The following is a 24,586-nucleotide window of genomic DNA, read 5'->3' as shown; positions in this document are numbered from 1 at the left end:
GGAGGGAGGAAGGAAGAGGCAGGGCAAGTTAGTATAGGAAACAGGGAAGGCAACTGGTCAGAATAAAGCCACAATAGCTGGGACCCACCCTGGTCAGAACGTAGCCACGAGGGAAGGCAGCTGCCTGAGAACACAGCTGCAACCGTTACAGCCGAAAAGCCCACCGAGACCTGGTCACCAGGTAACTCCAAACAGAAAGGCCTCCCTAGTGGTTCCCTGAAAGCTGACAGGTGAGGGTAGAAAGGCAACCAATCAGGACAGCAAATAGTTGAGATTCCCTCCTTAATGGGGGGGGAGGGGGTGGCCTAAAAAAGGCACCCAGGGTCCCACGTGTGCATCTCGCCCTGCAGCACGCTCGCGCCCATGTCTTGGGTGTATGCTATCTCCTTTCTTGTTTCTTAATAAACTCTTTAGTCCCTCAACTACCCTATGGCATGGTCTTAAATTCTTTTATGTGACAGCCAAGAACTTAGAAACCCAGAATATTCCACTAGCAGAGAGAGGGAGGGCAAATGTGGCAAAATATTAAAATTGGTGGATCTGGGTATCTGAGGGGGCAAGGTTATATATTGGGTTTATATTATTTTTGTACCTATAAGTTTAAAAGTATTTCAAAATAAAAGTGTTTTTTTTTTAATAGACTTACACTTCACAAAGGAAAATACATGAATGGACAATAAGCACTTGAAAAAATGCTCAAAATCATAAAATATCAGGGGAATACAGATTAAAACCACAATGAAATACCACTAGATCTTTATCCAAGAGAAATGAAAACATTAGTACACACACACACACACAAACAAAAAAATCCACTTGTACAAGAATGTTCATGACAGTTTTATTCACAATAGCAATACCTTAAAATAAGTCAGATGTCCATTAATGGGAGAATGGATAAACAAACTGGTGTTTAGTCATTCAACAGATATTAGCAATAAAAAGGGATAAATTACTGATACACATAACCTTATGAGTGAGTCTTGTAGACACATGGCTGAGAGTCACCAAAGAGTACATCCTAGATGACTGCATTTGTGTGACATTTCCAGAATAAGGAAAACTCATCTAAGTTGAAAAAAAAAAAAAGAGCCGTGTGTGTTTATGTGTGCGTGTTTTAGTTGTGGATGGCTGGGAAGGGACGGAGGGAATTTTCTGTGACATGGAACTGTTCTATATCACGATGGGGGTGAGTTATTTGGGTGTATACTTTGTCAAAATTGTGTGGTTAAGATTTTTACGTCTTAGAGTATGTAATTTTTGTCTTACAGAACAGAGAACCATAAAAAATAATAACTGAATGGAGGGGTGGGGAATGGATGGAACTATAGATGAACAGAGTTGTAGAATGTTGAAAATTCTAGAAACCAGGAGATGGGTGCATGAGATTTCATTATGTTATTATGTTAACTTTATATTTACAGTTAGAAAATTCCATAATAAGTTGAAAAAAGTATATCTTTAATAATAACATTTCTATCATATGACTGATAAGTACTCATTTTTAAAAATCAGAAAAAAAATTAGCAAAATTTTAAAATTACTCATATTAACCCCCCCCCCCCAAAAAAAAACAACAACATTGCTAATTTTTCTGAGAACTGCAGCTTTTGTGAGCATGGACCAGTCTAAGAGAATGCATTGCCTTTTGGTGGTTGCAATGTAAATACTATTTTCAACCTCACAATAGTGGAGGCGTTGAGTCAAATCCCAGGAGCGTGAGGGGGCTTGTTTCTCAATGGGTTGTTTCTGTTCTGTTTGCCAGCTTCTCTTCTTTTTCGAAATGAAAATAGAGCCTGTCTTGGTGCGTCAAGCTAATTGCTGGTAATTACAAATTACTCCTTTTCTCCAAAAGGCCCTGGGTTTTGTTTAGGCAATTAAGCTCAATTAACATAATGTTTAGGACCCAAGCACAACTGCCTTCCCAAGGACTTCTTGCAAATCATTGAGGGTCTGAAATGTTAGTGTAAATGGATTCTTTCATTTTTTTCCCTGTATTTATTTGCACCCACCTACTTTCAAAAGAGGGTAGGTATGTGTAGCAGTTTGATATTGTTTATGAATTCCAAAAATAGATGTTGGATTGTGTTTGTAAGCTGGTCTGTTCTTCTGGGTGTATTAGATTGTGTTAACTTCAGAGGTTTCACTTTTACTTGATTAAATTATGATTAGGGCTTTGATTGGGTCAAGTCAGTAAGACCTCTGTCCCCAGCCCCTTGGTGGGCGGGGACTCACAAAGAAAACTACACAGCAGGAGTTAGAGTCTTAATGCTGGAGCACCAGGAACTAAGTACAGAGAAGCAGATAAGTGGGGAAAGACAGAAGTCTCCATTAGACACAGCAGAGACCCCAGGAAGAGAGATGAGCAGCAGAGACCCCAGGAAGAGAGACGAGCTATTTGCCTGATAGCTTACAGCTGGCCTTGTGGAGTGAGCAGAGCAGTTGAGCCCGAAGAGGAATGAGCCGGGGAGAGAGACAAAGCGTATCCCAGCCTAGGGCTGATATAGGGAGAAGCTGGGACCACGGAGCCTTAAGAGGAAGAGGAAACTGAACTCTGCTCCAACACGTGGCAACAGACTTTGGCCAGGGAAGTAACTTATGCTTTATGGCCTGGTAACTGTAAGCTTCTACCCCAAATAAAAACCCTTTTAATAAAGCCAACAGTTGCCTGGTATCTTGCATCAGCACCTCCTTGAATAATAGAGTATGACTACAATGAAAGACACTTTCCATATGATAGAGCCACCAAAATCAGACAGAAAGGATTCAGGACCAGTAGTGATGGGAACCCAGATCAAGAAAAATTGCATTGAATTTGTATGTCAATCTGGGTAGAATTTACATCTTAATGATAGTCTTCCCATCCACGAACATGGAATGTTCTTCCTTTTATTTAATCTTCTTTGGTTTCTTTTAGCAATGCATTGTAGTTTTCTGAATACAAGTGCTTTACATCTTAGGTTAAGTTTATTCCTAAATATTTGATTCTTTTTGTCACTATTATAAATGGAAATTTTTCCTGACTTTCTCCTCAGATTGTTCTTTAACAGTGTATAAAAACACTGCTGATTTTTGCATATTAATCTTATATCCTGCCACTCTACTGAATTCATTTATTAGCTCTAGTAGCTTTGTTGTATTTTGGAATTTTCTAGATATAGGATCAAATCATCTGAAAATAGTGAAAGTTTTATTTCTTCCTTTCCATCTGAATGCCTTTTATTTCTTTTTCTTGCCTAATTGCTCTAGCGAGAACTTCTAGCACTATACTAAACAGCAGTGGTAAAAGTGGGCATCCTTGACTTGTTCCTGATCTTGCTGGGAAATCCTTCAATCTTTTATCATTGAGTACAATGTTAGCTATGGGTTTTTCATATATGGCCTTTATTATGTTGAGAAAGTTTCCTTTGATTCCTATCTTTTGGAGTGTTTTTATCAAAAAAGGATGCTGGATTTTGTCAAATGCCTTTTCTGCATCAATCAAGATGATCATATGTTTTTTCTTCTTTGGTTATCAATGTTGTGTACTATGCTGATTGATTTTCTTATGTTGACCCACCCTTGCATTCCTGGAATAAAACCCACTTGATCATGATGAATAATTCTTTCAATGTGTTGTTGGATTTGATTAGCAAATATTTGTTGAGGACTTCTGCAGCCATATTCATTAGGGAAATGGGTCTGTAATTTTCTTTTTTCATAATATTTTTACCTGGCTTTGGTATTAAAGTGATATTGGCTTCATATAATGAGTTTGATAGTATTCATTCCTGTTCAAATTTTTTGGAAGAGTTTAAGTAAGATTGATATTAAATCTTCTTTGATTGCTTGGTAGAATTTACTCAGGAAGCCATCTGGTTCTGAGCTTTTCATTTTGGGGAGTTGTTTTTTTCTTTTTTTTTAAAGATTTATTTTTATTTATTTCTCTCCTTGCCCCCCCTCCCCCCCCCCCCCCCCCGGCCCCAATTGTCTGTTCTCTGTGTCCATTCGCTCTGTGTTCTTCCATGACCGCTTCTATCCTTGTCAGCAGCACCGGGAATCTGTGTCTCTTTTTGTTGTATCATCTTGCTGTATCAGCTCTCTATGTGTGTGGCAACACTCCTGGGCAGGCTGAACTTTCTTTTGCATTGGGCAGCTCTCCTTACGGGGTGCACTCTTTGTGCGTGGGGCTCCCCTACACAGGGGACACCCCTGCGTGGCGTGGCACTCTGCATCCATCAGCACTGCTCATGGGCCAGCTCTACACGGGTCAAGGAGGCCCTGGGTTTGAACCATGGACTTTGGGGAGTCATTTGATGACTGTTTCAGTCTCTTTTCTTGTAATAATTGGTTTGTTGAGGATTTTCTATTTCATCTAGGGTCAGTGTATGTTGGTTTTATGTCCCTAGGAATTTTTCCACTTCATCTACATTGTCTAGTTTGTTGGCATACAGTTGTTTATAGTATCCTCTTATGATCTATTTTATTTCTGTGGGGTCAATATTAATGCCCCCCTTTCATTTCTGATTTTTTTTTTTAAAGATTTATTTATTTAATTAATTCCCCCCCTCCCCTGGTTGTCTGTTCTCTGTGTCTATTTGCTGCGTCTTGTTTCTTTGTCCGCTTCTGTTGTCGTCAGTGGCACAGGAAGTGTGGGCGGCACCATTCCTGGGCAGGCTGCACTTTTGTTTCGCACTGGGCGGCTCTCCTTGTGGGGTGCACTCCTTGCGTGTGGGGCTCCCCAACGTGGGGGACACCCCTGCGTGGCAGGGCACTCCTTGCGCGCATCAGCACTGCGCATGGGCCAGCTCCACACGGGTCAAGGAGGCCCGAGGTTTGAACCACGGACCTCCCATGTGGTAGACGGATGCCCTAACCACTGGGCCAAGTCCGTTTCCCCATTTCTGATTTTATTTATTTGCATCTTCTATCTTTTTTTCTTTGTCAGTATTGCTAAGGGTTTGTCAATTTTGTTGATCCTCTCAAAGAACCAACTTTTTGTTTTGTTGATTCTATCGTTGGTGTTTTTGTTTTGTTTTTGTTTTGTTTTTGTTTCTCAATTTCATTTATTTCTGCTCTGATCTTTGTTATTTTCCTTCCATTTGTTTGGGCATAGTTTGCAGTTCTATGTGTAGTTAGGTCATTGATTTTAGCTTTTTCTTCTATTTAATGTAAGCATTGATGGCTATAAATTTCCTTCTCAGCACTGCTTTCACTGCATCCCATAGGTTCTGATATATTGTGTTCTCATTTTCACTTATCTTGAGATATTTATTGACTTCTCTTGCAATTTCTTCTTTGACCAATTGATTATTTAATAACTTGTTTAATTTCCATATATTTGTGAATTTCCCTTTTTCTGCCAATTGTTTATTTCCAGCTTTACTCCCTTATGATCAGAGAAAGTGCTTTGTACAATTTCAATCCTTTAAAATTTATTGAGATCTGCTTTGTGACCCAACATATGATCTATCCAAGAGAAAGATCCATGAGCACTGAGAAGACCTGCTGTTTTGGGGTTCAGTGTTCTGTATATGTCTATTAGGTTTAGTTTGTTTATCATATTATTCAATCTCTCCTTTTCTTTATTGACCCTCTTCCAAGATGATCTATCCAATGACAACAGTGGTGTATTAAAGTCTCCAATTATTATTTTAGATACGTCTATTTCTCCCTTCAGTTTTACCAGTGTTTGCCTCATGTAATTTGGGACACACTGGTTAGGTACATATACATTTATGATTGTTAGTTCCTCCTGGTGAACTGCCCCTTTTATTCATATATAATGACCATCCTTGTCTCTAGTAACACCTTTGCTTTTAAAATATATTTCATCCAATATACGTGTAGCTATTTTAGCTTTTTGTTTGTTTGTTTGTTACTGCATGCATGGAACATCTTTTTGCAGGCTTTTACTTTCCATCTAGTTGTATTCTTGGATCTAAGGTCAGTCTCTTGTAGACAGCATATAAATGGCTTATATTTTCTTATCCATTCCACTAATCTGTATCTTTTGATTGGGGAGTTTAACCCATTAACATTCAATGTTATTACTATAAAGGCAGTTCTTACTTCACTCATTTTGATCTTTAGGTTTAACCTGTCATATCTTGTTTTCACCATTCTTTTTATACTTTAATTACTTTTACTGATATAATCTTCATTTCTAAACTCTCTTCCAAGACTCTCTTTTCTGTCTTTTCTTTTCAGGCTGCAGCACTCCTTTTAGTATTTCCTGAAAAGCCAGTTTCTTGGTTACAAACTCTCAGTTTGTCTTTATCTGTGAATATTCTAAACTCACTCTCATTTTTGGTAGACAGTCTTTCCAGATATAAAATTCTTGGCTTCAAACTGTCTATTAAAGTGTTGGTAGGGGGGAAATAATCTTGGGTTTTCATAAAATAATTAAGGAAATAGTTTTTTTCCTGTACTCCTGAGTAAAATACCTGTTAATTAACATAATCATGGTAAAGATGTAAAAGTAAAAAATAAAGTACTAAAAATAGTTAAGTTCATTTTAATATATTATAAATTTCATTGAAAGTATTTAGAAAATGTATAAAAATTAAAAGAGATAGACTTCAGTATTGTCAAACTCTCTTGTGCATTCAAACCAGGTTCCCAGTACCCTGCATGGTGCCTCTCCATTTGAGTTATTGGCTAGATTGGTCACCATGACCCCTAAAACAATAAAAGTATCTGCCAAATCTCCATGTCATGCTTCTAAAATAGATGCCAGCCAGCAATGGCTTGATATTGCTAGATTTCCTCTATTCTAACTCTGTTTCATAGTGCTGCAGGGCACTATGCACTAGGCTGGTGAAACACTGGAGTCTCTCTACATGACCAATGGTGCTGCACAATGCTGGCTGTGTGAACGATATACCAAGTGGAGCAATAATTACCAGATTAATGTGAGTTGAACCTGAATAGACACAATTGGCATTATGGCCTGCTTCCATGGAGAAACAACATGTATGGTATTGCAAACCTGGAGCTTAGATATATTAACTGTAGCCCAAAAAGAAACTTGTGTGTTGATTAGTATTAAGTGCTGTACCAAAAACCCAGTGAATATAATAATATCTCCTCTATCCTGGATTATATGCAGAGGGGTATTAAATATGTTAAAAGTCTTAGCAAACAATTCATTGTCTAAGTAGTTAATGAGTTTGCCTATAAGATAAAAGAATGGCTCTCTTAACATCTATATTGTCTTTGTGAACTTATGTCTAGGGCACTCTCCAAAATAATATGATGTTTTTCTTTACCCCTAATCAGCAGGAAGTAACTACAGAAGATGAAGCCTTTGTCCATTCTCACATTTGCTTCTACTTTATACTGTTAAAATGGAATTTTCTTTCTTTGCAGAAACAAGGCTTACCTCTCCTTACTTCCCCTCTGGATAGGCTTATGTTCACTAGCATATATCACCCCCTCTGTATCTTATGGACTCACCAACCTAGCCCTCCTATTCTATGTGTTCTTAACCTTTCCTGGCTCATACCACTTTTAGGTCCACCTTCAACTTTTCTCTTTATTCTCCTAATAGGCTCTTGTGTTTTTAAGCCCTAACCAGGTTTATCTCTTCCAGGGTGGATGCTTTAGAAAGCAAATTAGTGATCATGCAAGGATTCCAGCCAGTTCCAAACACCATTCCAAGCACACCTTCCCTCAGCCTCAATAGAACAGCCAAAGAGTTTTACACCCTTTCAGGCAGGTATTACTGCCCCAACCAGCAGGAAGCAGCTGCAAAAGAATGAACAGTAACCTTCAGCTCTCCCTTAAGAATAAGGGTGAAAACTCTCTGAGGGGGAAATTGAGGCAGGCTAGAACAGGGACCTGAGAGAAAAAAGGGTGCCATAGGAAAGCACTAGGGCAATAAGGACGAAGCAGTCAGTTCTATGTAAAACTCCTGTTTGCAGGTGTCCATTTTTGCCTGCGCCTGACAGTGAAAAATCCTGCCAACAAGGGAGGAGTCAATCGCCCAAGACCGAATACCTGAAGACAATAGATAATGAGAAGCCCACCTGTGCTCCTCCTCTGACCCCCACCCAAGCCGCGGGACACTCAGAAAACTCACAAGTCTTCATTTACATGGAAGAAGGGGGGGCAAGGCCAGCCTTAAATGAGGCCCCAGCCCCAGCCCCAGCCCCAGCTCATCTCTCCCTTGAACACACTCACACCCCTGTCTTGGGTATTTGTGTACTTTCTTTTTACAACAAACATTTTACTTGCTTGCTTAAAAAAAAGATTCTTGGCTGGTAGTTTTTCTCTTGCAGTATCTTGCAGTTGCAGTGGTAGACTGATGACGTACTGGCCCCCCTCCTCCCCTGACAGCAATCTAGCATCTAGCAGGCCAAAAGTTACTACAGATGCCCAAAGAGGGTGAGGGAGCACTGTCCTTCCTCCTGCTCTGATAGGGGTGGGGATGGAGCAAAGATGTGTCCTATGATATAGTTTGTGCAGTTTGAAAGCACCTGCAGTTGCCCAGAGAGGTTGAGGAAATACCAACCACCTCCTATCGTATTGGGGGTGGAAATGTATCCACAGGTTTGTCCACCAGTCTATTCCACATGGGGCAAATGTGCCTGTAGTTGCCTGGGGAGGCTGAGGGTGCACTATCCCTCTTCCTGCCCCATCATGGGTGGGAATGGAGCCAGAGATGTATCCAACAACCCAGTTCATGTAGGACAAAAGCTCCTGCTGTTGCCCCAAGAGACTGGGGCACGCAGGGGTGTCCCCCGTGTAGGGATGCTCCGTGCACAAGGAGTGCACCCTGCAAGGAGCACTGCCCCATGTGAAAAAAGCACAGCCCACCCAGGAGTGGCGCTGCACACACGGAGAACTGATGCAGCAAGATGATGCAATAAAAAAAAGTGACACAGTTTCCTGGTGCCACATGACAAGAATGCAAGTGGACATAGAAGAACACAGCAAATGGACAGAGAGAGCTGACAATGGGGGGGAAGGGGAGAGAAATAAATAAAAATAAATCTTTAAAATAAAATATACCATAATGTCAACCAAAATGTAACCAAAAATTTATAAAAGTGTATATGTAAGTCTAAAATGTAAACCATAATATAAACCATAATGTAACCATGGTTAGTAGCTATATTTCAATATTTTACATCAGTTGCAGCAAATGTAACATCCACATGTAAAAAGATCATTGTTGGGGCCAGGGGAAAAGGGGAAGGATATATATAGGAGTATATAGGAGTCTCCTACATTCTATATGTGACTTTACTGTGACCTAAAACATTTTTTGAAGACATAATTTTTAAAATGATGTAAGACACTGAGAAAGAAATGGAAGAAATTGCCTTTCCACTGTACATACAGGGAAACACCTATTACAGTGATGAAAGGCAAAACGTCAAAAAAATTTTTATGATATTTTTCATTTTTTTAGTACCCCAATTTATTTTTTACTTTATCTTAGTTTTTCTAAATTGTTATGTATTTTATTTCTAATCCTTAAGCCTATCATTACTATTTCATTTTCCTATTAATTGAATTTGGCAATATATTAGGCTTCATTTTTGAAGACGTTTTGGATCACAGAGGAGTTCAACTGTGGCAGGGGAGGAGCATTGGTGTGGGGTCTCATTGATGGGGGATGCATGGGTGGGAGGTAGTTCTCCAGGGCATGCATATAAAGTATAAAGATATGTTCAGATGTTCGTTGGGTATTGACATATTGGGTAGAGTTTCACACGACAACTGAAGGAGTGCTGAGTTCCTATCCTGGGGAGCTCTGTCACACTTCCCAATGGAGCAGCAACAATCCCCCAAGTGTAAGGGCAAAGACCAGTGAAGAAGGATGGTCCAATGATGGGTCCTTGATACTGATGACTATGCTCATGAGCCTGTGTGCTTGAAATTTCAACTTGGTCTAGAGCTGCAGGGTGCCTAAGAGTTACCTCCTGAGAGCCTCCTGTTGCTAAAATACAGCCACTCCCTAAGCCAAACTCAGCATATAAATGCTTTACCTCCCCCCCAGTGTGGGACATGACTCCTGGGGATAAGCCTCCCTGGCGCCAAGGGATTACTGCCAAACACTGGCTGGTAATGCAACTAGAAAAAGACCTTGAATAAAAGGGGGAATGGTGAAGACAAATGATTTTATATGACTTAAAGACTTCAAAATGAGTCGGGAGGTCATCAGAGGGGTCACGCTTATGCATGTCACAGCAGAATCTCAGAAACAGCCAAAGTAGATACAACCCCAGGTAGTGGTACTCCTGAGGGCTATGGAGACACCCAGGTCCTTTGGTCATGACAGATGGCTCTGGAGTTCAGTGCCTTGGCAGTAGGCTCTACATTGGAATTTGTGTTCCTGAGTGTGATGGAGTTGGACTCAGATGTGACTTCTCGGGAAATGGATGTGGCTCAACCAATTGGGCTCCCATCTACCATATAGGAAGACCAGGATTCAATGCCCAGGGCCACCTGATGAGGGCAAGCTGGCCTGCATGATGAACTGGCCCACATGGAGTGCTGGCCCATGCAGGAATGCCACCCCGCGCAGGAGTGCCACCCTGTGTGGGAAATCCGCCTTGCATGGGAAAGCTGCCCCACACAGGAGTACCAGCAAACACAGAGAGCTGGCGCAGCAAGATGATGCAACAAGGGACACAGAGGAGAGAAAATAAGAAGACGTAGCAGAACAGGGAGTTGAGGTGGCACAAGAGAGCAATTGCCTCTCTTCCACTCTAGAAGACCCTAGGATCGGTTCCCAGAGCCTACTAATGAGAATACAAGCAGACACAGAAGAACACACAGCAAATGGACACAGAGAGCCGACAATGGGGGGAAGAGGGGTTTGAAATAAATAAAAATAAAATATTTATTAAAAGAAAAAGATGTGACTTCTCTACATATGCCTCTTCTGTCAAATTTTACTGAACCTGTGGTTGGTGCTGGGGTTGGTGTATGCCCAGGAGACATGAATCTCTGGACTGTCCATGTGCCAGCTGGACCCTGAGACTCAGCAGAGTTGCCACACCTACTCTCCAGTTTGTTGGACTTACTCAGGTCAGCTAAGAAGGAGGTGAGGAAGGTCAACCAAAGGAACCAAAAGAGTCTACAACTGCAAGTAGGAGAATCCATCCATCAGCCATGTGGGATCTAAGCCCCCTCTCAATTTAGAGGTGGAGTGGGCATCACCATCCCAGGGTTCTCAGGATGGAGGAATAAAATATGGGTTAGAGTGGACTTACTGGTATTCTACTATAGAATTATTGTGACTCTAGCAATGGGAGTAATTATATCACGATAAGGAGATAGTGGCCACAGGAGTTGCTGAAGGCAGGGAGAGGGGAAAAAGAGGTGTGATATGGGGGCATTTTTAGGACTTGGAGCTGCCTGAATGATAGTGCAGGGACAGATACAGGACATTAAATATCCTGCCATAACCCACTGAAGGGACGGGAGAGAGTGTGAACTACAATGTAAACTATAATCCATGCTCTGCAGCAGTACTCCAAAATATATTCATCAAATGCAATGAATGTACCACATTAATGGAAGAAGTTGTTGATGTGGGAGGAATGGGGGGTTGTGGGGAGTGGGGGCTATGGGAACCTCTTATATTTCTTAATGTAACATTTTGTGTGATTTATGTATCATTAAAAAAAGATAATAGAAAAGAATAAAAAAACATAAAAGCATGGAAAAAAACCACTAAAGAACAGACAATAAAAACCAGCCTCTCCACTGATGTGTCCATAGAGACTTATTCAAGAGAGTTTGCCTTTACTTTCTTACAACTACTTATCATCTAGTTAGTTAGTAGGGTCACAAGAGGCTTCATCTCCTACAATCCAGGGGATCAAGTCTTTGCACTTCCTCTTGGGGCTTTTGCAAACATATTAGCCCATAACACATAGGTGGACTTTCTTGTACACCTGGTATCATGTGTCCACTTGTGCTGAACAATTCTTCCTATTCTTGGCACAGTCCTTAATTTTTCTGGGACAATTTGAGTTAATTTCCAGTGCCTAACCTTCCTTCCTTGCACCAAAGAAAGTTATCTATAATTTTTTATAGCAATGCTTAATAGAAGAAATAGAACACCTACTTATAGAGAAATAGACATAGATTGTATATCCATATATATTGTAATGTCCATATATAGGAAACAGACTTTCCACTATACACCCACAGCCAAAAACAGGTTCTATGGTTCCCGCCTCCCCCCCATTGTCTGCTCTCTTATGTCCATTCACTGTGTGTTCTTCTGTGTCCGTTGTATTCTCATTAGGCGGATCCGGAAACCCATCCTGAGAGCTTCTAGAGTGGGAAAGAGGCAATCATTTTCTTGCATCACCTCGGTTCTCTAGTTTGTTGTGTCTCACATTGTTTCTTCTCTGTGTCTTTTTTTTGCTAAATCTTGCTGCATCAATTCTCCATGTGAAGGGCACCACTCCTGGGTGGGCTGCACTCCTTGTGCAGGGCAGCACTCCTTGCTCGGGGGGACCCCTGTGCAGGGCGGCACTCCATGTGGGCCAGCTTGCCACCTGGGCCAGGAAGCCCTGGGTATGGAACCCTGCACCTCCTATATGATAGGCAGAAGCTCTATCCGTTGAGCCATATCCACTTCCCTAGGTTCTATGGTTTTAAACTAAAAGATGTAAGTGTTTAGGCTTTGAGTTTTTAGAGCTAAAACTAAAGGAAGTCCTAAGCAAAGGCCTGAATGAGGAGCAGTGATGGGCTTTGCTCAAGACTTATCCATTAGGTCTATTTAGCAGACATGTAAAGAAAGAGAGCCAAGGCTTAGAAGATAAGTTGGCAAGTGAAAAGAGGGCCCCACTGCAGGCCAGAGAGTTCCTGGTTCTGAAACCTAATATGGTGGAGGACCTGGAGCAGCAGGGAATCCAGTGACTCAGAAAAAGAACATGTAACAGCTTTATTGATTCATTAGGGAAAAAAAAAGGAAAGCTACAAAATAACCTGCACCCTTCCCCCTGGACCAACTCCCTTAGCACAGATTATGGTTCATAATACTGGTTTTCCCCAAAGTCCAAGGTTAACTTTGCAATGATTTCTCTTGGAAATAAGATTTCATGTCCCCACATTAGGAGAAAAAGTCAGTGTATGCTGCGCTTTGTGACAACCCCAATTCTGAGAAGAGGAATGCTGGGTGGCGGGCGTGACTCCCTTAGTTCTTTAAATTTAACTTGCACAACAATAAAAAGGTAATTTAATAAAATGGCAGCAGTGACAGGCCCCACAGAGATGATACATGTCCCGTTGCCCCTACAGGGGTGAGGTCCTGGGGACTAGAGAGCTGTCCCTTATAAAACTGATAAACTCTTTAATCGAATGAACAGTAACTCTCAGTCAGGAGCACTGTGTGGTGCCCCTGAGGTTGTTCCAGAGGCAGCCAGGGTTGAAGGGACCCTGGGCACTCCCCTGACGATGGGAGTGGCAGCAGAGGCGCCCTCTTCTGGAACCTCCGGTGCCAGGTTCTGCCCCTGAAATGATGCCTAGAACCTTTGATGGGGAGGCACCTAACCATCCTGGGGTTGAGGTTGCTGTGGGTTCTGAGTCAATATGAACCTGGGCCTGGGGGAAGCGGACTTGGCCCAGTGGTTAGGGCGTCCGTCTACCACACGGGAGGTCCGTGGTTCAAACCCCGGGCCTCCTTGACCCGTGTGGAGTTGGCCCATGCGCAGTGCTGATGCAAGCAAGGAGTGCCTTGCCACACAGGGGTGTCCCCTGCGTAGGGGAGCCCCACGCGCAAGGAGTGCGCCCCGTAAGGAGAGCCACCCAGCACGAAAGAAAGTGCAGCCTGCCCAGGAATGGCGCCCATGCACGGAGAGCTGACACAACAAGATGACACAACAAAAAGAAACACAGATTCCCATGCCGCTGACAACAGAAGCGGACGAAGAACACGCAGCAAATAGACACAGAGAACAGACAATTGGGGGGGGGGACGACAGACAATTGGGGGGGGAATAAATAAAAAATAAATAAATCTTAAAAAGAAAAAAAAGAACCTGGGTCTGAGGAAACTCCAGAATAGGCAATGCCTCCATGATTCTGGAGTCCACAAGGGCTGCCCCAAATCCAGCAGCTGTAGGAGAGGGTGAAGATGCTCATGTGTGTGGGTTTTATGTACCTGGAACAAGGTCTCCAAAAGGACCGTTAATGCAGACACTGTCATGACATTATTGCATCAGATTGGCAGCATTGGCAGCTGCCTTTCCCTGCTAGGCTCGATGTCAACCACCACTGCCCTTGTGGGGAGGACGATGGGTCTGCAACCCTGGTGGCTGCCGGCAGGCTGAGCTGAGCTGCTGTGGTACCAGAACCTGGGCAGATAGGCTGGCAGTGTCTGCCCCTGCTGCCTGTGCAGGCCTGGCCATGGTAGCTGGGGCTGCTGCAGATACTGGAACGTGGGCAGTTAGACATGCAGCATCTGAGACTGCTGTCCTCCCAGGGCAGGGCGCTGCTGCCACTGCTGGGATGTGGGAAGATAGCCGTGCAGGGCCTGCCCCTGCTGCTCTGCCTGGTCGGGCTGCTGCCTCTGGGATGAAACGTGTTGCTGAAGTCTCCTCCTGAGACTCTGATCGAAGAGCATCTGTCAGCAAGGATAATGTCCCAGCAGGCCTGGGAGCAGCTTCTCATTTCTGACTGTGGCTCTCTCAGGCTGAGAAGTATCTCCTGGGGAGTCCTTGGGTGTTGGGATTTTAGAAAACTTTGTGGAAGTGTCTTGCACATTAGATTAGATAGTTGTTCCCATTCAGGACATTCCCACAACTGCTCCAAGAGTCTGCGGTCAAGTTGCTGGGACAGCCCTATGTCTTCCCTGTGGGAGTCAGCCAGTGACCTAAGAGGCACCTGTTCTGGGGACAATTCCCCCATCCCCAAGACTCTTCACTAGGAGAGAATGCTGAAGGTAGGGAGTAGTTGGAGGCTGTCATTGCGTAGTTGGGCTTCCAGTGGAAAACAGTGACCTGGGCAAGGCCAAAGAAGGTCTAAGCTTGCCCTGGACATCACAGAGGGACTGAGGGCCCTCTTCATGCTCCTGACTTCAGGGTTCTCTGAGCTGGACTCTTGCCCAGGAACATCTCCTGTCCTCCTAGGAGGGTGGAGAGCAGCAGGCTGGTCATCAGGGGCCCTCAGAACAGGTTCTTCTTGTCCTTGGTTCTGGCTCTGTCCCTAAGAGACATTGCTTCTTTCCTTGCCTGTGTCCAGTTCTTCAATCTGGATGGGTCTGGTAGCTTGGAGACTCTTCTTCTAATATCCACGGCTCCTCTCCTTGCTCCAACTTGAAGACCACGTCTGGGTTGGCAGTGCTAAGCCCCACTGAGACGAGTGGCTGTAGTTCTCCAGCATCAGGGACCGTATAGGGTCCTCTGGGCAGGGTCCAGGTGCTGCCACTCCTCCTGGACCCCTGGGGTCTGTTCCTTTTCTGTTGGTCTTGGGAAAGCATGGAGAAGTGTGGTTGTTGAACAATCTTGCCCAGCACTCCTCTCTGCTGAAACCTGGTCCTGGACCTTCCATGTCACAAAGCTGTGATGGCTTCAGATGTGACATCTGAAGTCCTGCTTAATTGGGGCAGGGGTATTGAAAATTGCTTCTGGCCTTGCAAATCTAGAATCTGCTCTTTTGAGGGCCTCTTCCACTTCTCTGAAGCGCTCACGAGAGACCTGATGTCACAGGGGTGTTTTCTTCCAGGTGGGGTTGTGGTTCCTGCAGTTCTTTCCCTCTTATCTCCCTAGAACTGCTTTCCTCCAAAGGAGACGCGGCCTAGGCTTGGGCGGGCCGCAATCACATTCCTAGAGAACATGGAACCCAGCCGAAGCCTCCGCACTCGCGCCCGGTCATCATTTATTTTTAGGGAATAGATTCCATAGTGCTGACCAAGCACCAGTAGCTCTGATGAGAAGCATGCAGTTAATCCAGAGCAGCTGAGATGAACTCATGCTATGCCATCCACCTCCGTGACCCCTGGTCAGGTCCTTTTAAAAAGGAATTGTACTGCGTCTGGAGGGTAAGGCATAGATCTCTGTGTACTTGGCATCTTCTTAGGGAATCATCCCACCCCTGTTCCATAACAATTCCGTACCCCCTGCCTCCACTTCCCCACTGTCCCCTCGGCCTATGCAGCCATCATACTCCATTTCCTTGGCCACTATGACTAGTCCAGGTATGAGCATATCACCCAGTCAGGCCAAGAACGCCTCTGGGACTGCAGGAACATTGGAGAGCCATGCAAGCATGCTCTCTTTTCTTCACACAGCTATAAGCATGCCAGTGGCCATCTTTTGCCATTTTTACTACTTCTGCCTGAGCATGAATCCAATGCAGAGGAGGCCGAGGTGAGATATGGAGAGGGAGAGGTATTTTTTTTCATTTCAAAATCAGGATGTTGACAAGGCTTGCTTTCTTCCTGAAGACTGTCACGTTCTGGTGCCAGCTGCTGGCAGTCCTTGGGGCTCCTTGGGGCTCCTTGTTTCTTTGTGCCCTCTCACTTGGCAGTGTCTTCTTCATTCTGGCTTTTATGATTTTTTATTTTATTTTTCATTTTTTGAGGTACTGGGATCAGAGATTGAACTCAGGACTTCGTATGTGGGAAGCTGGTGCTCAACCAGTGAGCCACATTAGCAACCCGCTTTTGTGATTTTCGATTCTTTTTATAAGGCCTTGAGTGATGGGGACCAAGGCCCACCCTGCTCCAGCTGGCCACACCTTAACTAGAAGTAACATCTTCCAAAGGTCCTGTTTACCACGCGCTCACTCCCACAGGACGCACATTCAAATGAAGACCATGTGTTTGTTGGAATACAGAGTTCAACTTAGCACAGCTACCATCACCACCTTACATCACTAAAACCTTTCCGTCACCCGAAACAGAAACTGTATCCCCATTCTCCTTCCCCCTCACCCCGGTAAACCCTAATCTAGTTTCTGTCTGTGAATTTGCCTATTCTAGATATTTCCTGTAAGTGGACTGATACAAGATTTGTCCTTTTGTCTCTGGCTTATTTCACTCAGTATGTTGTCTTCAAGGTCCATCCCTGTTATAGCATCAGAACTCTGTTCCTTTTGATGACTGACTAATATTCCATCATACGGACAGCCACATTTTGTTTATCCATTCATCCATTGAGGGGTACTTGGGTTCTTTCTACCTTTGGCTACTGTGAATAATGCTGCCATGAACACTGATGTACAAATATCTGTTTGGGTCCCCACTTTCAGTTCCTTTGGGTATATACCTAGGAGTGGAATTGCTGGGTCATATGGTAATTATGTTTACATTTCTGAGGAACTGAGAAACGTCTTCATAGCAGCTGTACCATTTTACATTCCCTCCAGCAATGCACTGAGGTTCCAATTTCTCTACATCAAGAGAAATAATTTGATGACGATGTGGCCTCCTGGATCCAACGAGGCCTGAAGCCACAGTCAGTTCTGGATTGTTGGTTTTACAAGTCGATCATTCACCTTAGGGTGGAAGCCAGTTTTCAGTGGTTTTTCTGCTCTGAGCAACTGGAGGAATCCTCACTGATATAGCCTGGATGTGAGAAAGACTTAAAGCTTCTAACCCAGCATGACTTGAGTCAGAGCCACCTCCACACTAATAAGTGGGAGCACTAATCACTACCTGCTTCCTCTATTAGTATTTTAAGCACAGACTTCTATTTTTTTGTTTGTTTGTTTTCCATTTGGTTTTAAGCTATAAGTGGGCACTTCCCTCTCTGGCCCAAACCTTCCCAGAACACAGGCCTCTGGGCTCTTGCTATATTCCTCCTACATTCCCTATGGCTCCAGACCCTGGAATTTGTTTTGTAGTTTGTTTGAATTCTGGCAGCCAGTTGCTGAAACCATGTTTCTTTACAAAGCTCACGTTTTGATGAGCTGAGCTTTATGCCATCACCCAGGACAGTCTCTCCAGTGGCAGTGTGTCTCCGTCAACCTAAAATATCATTGCTCACAATACTTACAATAGACTACTTCCTAGGTACTGGGCCCTTTGCTAAATGCTTTATGTAATTATTGCATTTGATTCTCACAACACTGAGGTAGGTATTTGCATCCCATTTCCGGATAGGGAAACTAAGCCTCAGAGAAGTTAAGCAATTTGCCTGAAGTCACACAGCTAACAAGTGGTGGGAAAAAGATAAAATTCAGCTCTGATACCAAAGCTCATAACCTTGACCAGAATGCCATCTCATGGCAAGAAGGCAACCACAGGTCCACACCCCACCCTTGGGAGACAATAAATGACCAAGGCATTCTGAGTCTGGTGTAACACCCCCAGCCCCTAAGGCTGATCTAGGGTGCATGGCACGTCAGCCCAGGCACCTCTCTCTGCTCCATCTTTACCTGGACCATCGGGCAAGGTCCTGGGGCTGAGCCCCCTTGCCCTGGAGCTGCGCCCTAAGCCCCTGCCTCCTCTCCCCGACAGCAGAGACGACAGGCCCAGCCTCAGCACGGGGTGGGGGGGTGTGCTTCGCCTATCCAAAAGCATTTTAACCTCTTGGACTTCCAGGAACCTCATCTTTTTTGAAAAAAAAGTTTTTCTTTCTTTTTAGGGACCCCATCTTAAACCTCCACTCTGCCCCTCTCGGGCCCTGCACTGTTGCACACGCGGAGCTGATGCCGTCAGAGACCGCCCCGGCCCTGGGCCCTGGGGTCTGCGTCTCCGTGCCTGAGGCAGGCTGGAAAAGGCAGGACGCTGGCAGCACACCTCCCTCCCCCAGGCCTCGGCAGTGCCTTTGGGGGGTACGACAGCCCAGCTCCCCCGTGGGGTCATCCTGAGAAGTGGCCCTCGTGCTGGTTCCCAGGGTTTCCCCGTGGGATTAAGTTCCAGTCGCCCAGTGGGGAGCTGGCTGAGCAGGGCTCCCCTGATCGCTGTCTTCCCTTCCCTGCATCGCCTTTCTGGGGCTGTTTCCTTCACCGCCCAAATTATCGACATTTGAATCCTTGTCTCAGGATCTGCTTCCGGGAGAACCCAAACTAAGAAAACACATAGTCCTCCCTCAATAAATACTTCTGGAAGGCGGGGATGTTGAGTTTGGAGAAGCGTACAGTTTAACAGTCCAGAACTTTGCTTAAAACGCTGCCTTGGGGGAGCGGGGAGGACTAAGCTTAGAAGAGGAGCGATATTCCTGCTGTGGTTTCCCGTAACTTCCCAGGGATGGAGTTCTGGAACCCACTTATTTTGAAGACCACATAAGGACAGGGAGTGTATTTAATTGAAAACAAAAAGAAAAACAAGGCTCCAGGATATTTGAGGCATTTTCTTTGGGCCTACAGAAGCATGTACTGTGTGAGGAATTTTACCCATGAATTTGGTTAATAAGACCAATTTATATCATCTACACACTTTATCTTCTTTCAGGGGGGCATGTTATAGACATGTAACTGTGATGAGAAATTTAAAAGCAAAGAGAGAAAAAGGAAATTCTTAAAAGAAACTGGTTCGTGAAATTGCTTATGTCTTCAGAACGACGGCTTCCCGGCAATAAGGGGCACGTTGGTGAAGAAAGAGGGTGCTCCATTAACATACCAATGTCTGCTTCCCTGAGATCGAGGTCTGATTTCCTTTTATTATAATTACTATTTAACACATGACCCTGTGGTCAGGATAAAAGACATGCCTGTCAGTGTCGAGGGTGGTTTTTCACTTGGGCAGGGTAGGAGCTAAATCAGAGTGCAGGATCTTTGGGGGGGAGGTTTCCTTCAAAGCAGCGACGGGGGTGGTCGGCTTTGAAGGCGGGCTGCCTGCCGCTGGGGCTGCAGTCTGTGTCGGAGAGGTGAGGGAAGGGCTCAGGGGTCTCCTCGGCACAGGAATCAGAGTGGAAGCCCTTCAAGGCCAAAACCCGGTACCGCTTCCTCCGGTTCAGTTTATAGATGCGAATCCTTTCTCGCTCTGCCTCAGGGTCGGCGAGAATTCCATCCCAACGCAGACTTTCATTGATCTGGTTGGAAAGTTTCTCCTCTATGGAGGCCAGATGGGTGAGGCTGGCGGTGGAGGAGTAAGAAGGGATGGGCCTGCTGTCTGCCTTGTCTTGTCTGTGCTCCTGCTTCAGGCTGTGATCTTTGCTGGGACTTAAGATGTCATGAAAGGATGAAGAAAGTGGCTGATTCTTCAGGCTTCGGCTCTGATGTTTATCTGCTGAGCAGAGGACAGCATTAGAGGCGGTGCCTGCCCACCAGCCTCGGACACCCGCCAGCCTGGGCTTGGGGTCACGCCATTCGGGGGAGGGGGACCATTCTTGAGCACTGGCCAGGAGCCAGGCCTTCTGGATAAAGGCTACCAGCCCCACTCTCCAGATGAAGAAACTGGGGCTCTGCAGCAGTCTGGTATTATTTATGAACTCTAACAATAAATACTGGATTATGTTTGTAAACTGGTTTGTTCCTCTGGGTGTATTTGATTGTATCAACTTCAGCAGTTTCACTTTTGCTTGATTAAATTATGATTAGGGCTTTGATTGGGCCACATTAGTAGGACATTGACCAAAGGGGTGCGGACTCACGGAGAAAACCACACAGCAGAGCAGAGAGCAGAGTTTTTGAATTTTGAGTTTTAATCCTGGAGCCCCAGGAAGTAAATACACAGAGAAGCAGATACGTGGGGAAAGAGAGAAGGCTCCAGTAGACACAGCAGAGGCCCCAGGAAGAGAGACGAGCTGTTTGCCTGACAGTCTACAGCAGGCCTTGTGGAGAGAGCAGAGCAGCTGAGCCCAGAGAGGAACGAGCCCCTTGGGAGAGACGAGACTGACCCCAGCCGAGGGCTGAGCCTGGAAGAAGCTGGGATCGCAGGGCCTCAAGAGAAAGAAGGCTCAACCCTTGCTGATGCTGGCAGCCACCTTGCTCCAACACGTGGCAACAAACTTTGGTGAGGGAAGTAACGTACGCTTTCTGGCCTGGTAACTGTAAGCTTCTACCCCGGATAAATTCCCTTTATAAAAGCCAACGGATTTCTGGTACTTTGCATCAGCACCCCTTTGGCTGACTACTACAGGCTCTAAGAGTTTTGGTAATTTGCCCGTGTCACGCAGCGAGGGGCCGGGAAAAGACTGGAGTGCAGGGCTGGCTTCCAGAGCCCTGCTCTTCCCACTGTGCCATGCTGCCCCCCACTTGACCTCCAGACGCTCACCAACGTACTTTCCGTTTCTAGGAGTCTATGACTACCCACCAGTCTAGACACTTTATGATGGAAGAACTAGAGAACAAAAGAAAACTGTCCCAGATTTGACTGAGGAAAGCAATATTATACCAAGCCAGGAAATACATCTGTTGTGTGGCTTGGGCTGCTTTATTTTTACATTAACAGTAGGTTAGAATTCTCTAACGCATATAACATACTAACTGGGTTCTTTCATCAACTCATCCTACTATTTTCTGGAAGAGAGAAATATCTGCTCACTCCCACCACCCCCACAGGAAAAAAAAAAAGAAGAAATAAAGAAAAAGAAAAATGTCTCTCTTGAAGTTTCTCTACCTTCTACTCTGCTGACAGTATGCGGTACATGCCACTGCAATATCTAGATTCAAAACCTAAGCTAAAAAGACAATACATTTCCTGAAATTTGGTTTTGCTGATACATGCACATAGGGTGATTCTGACTTAACCTCCAGAATTGCTTTTTGCCTTTTCATTATGATTCCATCTGAAGAAGTAATTAAAATCACCTTATCGCTCCCTTCCCCAGACTACAAGGTTGACGTGGGGAGGCTGCTGTTCCTTCTGCCTCCGTCTTTCCAGCGGGGCCAGCTCTGCGCACCAGGGACCAGGGCATGGAAACTTGAGCCCCAGACGAGGCACGCTGGAGATCAGGGCTGCTGGGCCAGGGCCAATGAAACCTCCCTGGCAGCCAAAGTCACTGAGGTGGACCACACAGGCGACAGTGGGGAGTTTCAGCACTCACGGGCAAGTGCCCTGGATTCTATGTCATTGTTGTACTCTCTTTCCCCAAAGTGGGTGCTCAGTGCCTTTGTCGAGGTATCTGGGGGCTCTATGAGAGGGAGCTCTGAGGTTTTGTGGCAGGTGTTGGTGTGTGTATACATGTTAAGGAGGTGTCCACAAGAGAGGCAGAGGTGTGTACCAGCATATGTGTGACTGTGTGTGTACAAGAACTGTTTGGAAGGGAGTCTACGCAAGTGTATGTGTGATGGAATAGCTGGATGTATGTGCAGACTGTGCCTGTGCTTTATTGTTATTTGGTGGTGGTCTATCGATATGAGGGAGTGTTGTTGAGGATGTCTGGGACTATAAGAGCATGTGGCATGGAAAGAGGATTTGGCTCAACTGACAGAGCATCCGTCTACCATATGGGAGGTCCAGGGTTCAAATCCAGGGCCTCCTGGCCCATGTGGTGAGCCGGCCCACGCGCAGTGCTCATGCACACAAGGAGAGCTGTGCCATGCAGGGGTGTCCCCTGCATAGGGAGCATCATGTGCAAGGAGAGCTGCCCCACGCAAAAAGAGCACAGCCTGCCTAGGAGTGGAGCCACACACAGGGAGAGTGGACGCAGCAAGATGATGCGACAAAAAGAGACACAGATTCCTGGTGCCGCCGACAAGAATGCAAGCAGACACAGAAGAACACACAGTGAATAGACAGAGAGCAGACAACAGGGGCGGAGGGGGGTGGGGGTGGGGAGAGAAATAAATAAAAATAAATCTTTGAAAAAAAAAAGAGCATGTGGCAGTGACTGGTGAAACGGGTGTTTGCGCAGGTGGAGGCTGCGCCTTGGTGAATGTGTCGGAAGGCGTGCCTGTGCAGGGAGGGCGCTCTACCTGCATTTGCACAGATGTCTCCACAGCAGCTACAGGCAGCTACCTGCGATGTAGGAGGGTGTGAGTGTCTCCAGGTGGGAAGCAGGAGTCTGTGATTCTGTGTGTTCATGGATGTCTATAACGTGGTAGATTAGTTTCTTTGGGTTTGGAGAATGTGGGGCTAAAGATGGCCTTAAGGAAGGTGTGGGTGTCAGGGATTAGTGATTAAGAGGGTGTGTGTGCAGAGCTAAGGGTCGCTATGGGGGCTGGGGGTCCTTGTGGGAATGGAGGGTCTCTGTGGGGTTCTCTCAGAGGTTGAGGGTCCCTCTGCAGAGAATTCTCAAGGCAGGATTTGGGGTCTCTGGTGACTGGAGTATCTGAGGGTCTCTGTGGATATCAAGGACTCTTGTGAGAACAGGTGGGCTTCTGAGGGGGAAAGCAGTATATTATAGGATTTGGTAGTGTCTGTGTAGGGGATGGAATCTTTGTAGCCATTAAGGGGTCTCTGTGCTGGTTGGGGAGTCTCTGTGGACATGGCTGGTCTTACTGGGGCATCTCCATGCTGGGATAACTGGCATGTATGGGGAGCTGGAGGAGTGCTGTTTGCGAGTGGCGAGTTTCCGCCTTGGGGCTGGGGTGCTCTGTAGGTAGACGGGGTCTCGGTGTGGGTGAGCGTCTCTGTGGGGCTCAGACAAGAATCTCAGACACGGGACTGAAGCTGCCGTGTTGCTGCTCCTCTTACCGTCCCCCTTGCCCGACCTCTTGGTCTTTTTCTTCTTCTTTTTCTTCTTCACCTTCGGCTTGGCCAGCTCTGAGGTGCCGCCCGCGATGGGGGGCAGTCGGGACCCCTGCGAGTCTGCAGCGCCGCCCTCCCGCTCCTCTTCCTCCTCCTCGTCGTCCTCGCCCTCCTCGCCGTACCCTGACGCCCCCGCCCCACCGCGGCCGTCCATCCGCCTGCGGGGCCCTGACCTGCGCCTGGAGCAGCCCCAGAGCTTGGCCGCCGCGCCAGCCGCTTCCCTCGCGGATTGCTGGGCCAAGGCCACGCGTCTCCGTGGCAACCACCCTGTACTGCGCGTGCGCCGTTAGGGTCATAGGTGTGCGCATGCGCCCTTCATCCTGCGCGTTTTTTTTAGCGATGGGAAAGGGAATTGGGGGAGGAGGACCTAAATCCTCGGGCTGACGCATCTCTCGTCCACTCCTATGTCTTTTAAAATGCGATGTATTCTCTCCTAAGTTTTTAGAAGCTAAGGCGTGTGTCACTGGCTTCTCAAAGTCAACATGTCCAAAACAAACTTACTTCTCCATCCCTCCCATCTCAATGAACAAAACAGCTGGCACGCCTGACACCTGGTGTCTTCCTTACTGCCGCCCCCCATCCCGCTCAGCCCCCCACTCCCCATCACCCTCTTGCACGCTCACCCTAGTCTAGACCTGACCACCGCTGCCTTTCACGTGGGCTCCACCACCCCTTCCCGATCGCCTCTCGGATTCCAACCCCTCCCCACAACTTCTTCATCCGCACAGCTGCTACAGTGAACTTTTTTCCTTTCCTTTTTTTTCCCCCCCAAATTTCAATTTTGAAATACTTCCCAACATACAGGACAGTGGCAAAAAATACATAAACCCCAATCACAGAGATCCAACATACCTCTACCCTGCCGCCCAGATATCCAGGTCCACCAATTTTAACATTTTGCCACATTTGCCTTATCATTCTATCATCTACTTATCTATCAACCCATTTTCTGAACACCTGAGTGTATGTTTTTTACATCATGCATCTTACATCCTCAACACTGCCATGCACGTTTCCTAAGAACAAGAAGATTCACTTATGTATCCACATAAAATG

The 24,586-nt window shown here is 45.7% G+C and overlaps 1 protein-coding gene across 1 annotated transcript; it reads right to left on the bottom strand.

Annotated features, from left to right (window-relative positions):
• Positions 1 to 19,536: 19,536 nt before the first annotated feature.
• LIAT1 (ligand of ATE1) lies at positions 19,537 to 23,753 on the bottom strand. Its single transcript, XM_004483784.5, has 2 exons — positions 23,477 to 23,753; positions 19,537 to 20,122 (listed from the first exon to the last, which is right to left on the bottom strand). Exons 1-2 carry the CDS (start codon positions 23,682 to 23,684, stop codon positions 19,656 to 19,658), a joined length of 675 nt encoding a protein of 224 aa, XP_004483841.1. The 5' UTR covers positions 23,685 to 23,753; the 3' UTR covers positions 19,537 to 19,655.
• Positions 23,754 to 24,586: the final 833 nt, after the last annotated feature.

This window comes from Dasypus novemcinctus, chromosome 21 (genome assembly GCF_030445035.2).
Source record: "Dasypus novemcinctus isolate mDasNov1 chromosome 21, mDasNov1.1.hap2, whole genome shotgun sequence".
Taxonomy (NCBI): domain Eukaryota; kingdom Metazoa; phylum Chordata; class Mammalia; order Cingulata; family Dasypodidae; genus Dasypus; species Dasypus novemcinctus.
The sequence above is the reverse complement of the archived record's forward strand: the minus strand, read 5'-3'. Positions and strand labels throughout refer to the sequence as shown.

Excerpts from the sequence above, each read along its gene's own strand:
- LIAT1 (XM_004483784.5), bottom strand. The coding sequence starts at position 23,684 with ATGGACGGCCGCGGTGGGGCGGGGGCGTCAGGGTACGGCGAGGAGGGC. Across the intron at positions 20,123-23,476 it reads GAGGTCGGGCAAGGGGGACG|ATAAACATCAGAGCCGAAGC; the intron begins GTAAGAGGAGCA and ends TCTGCTCAGCAG.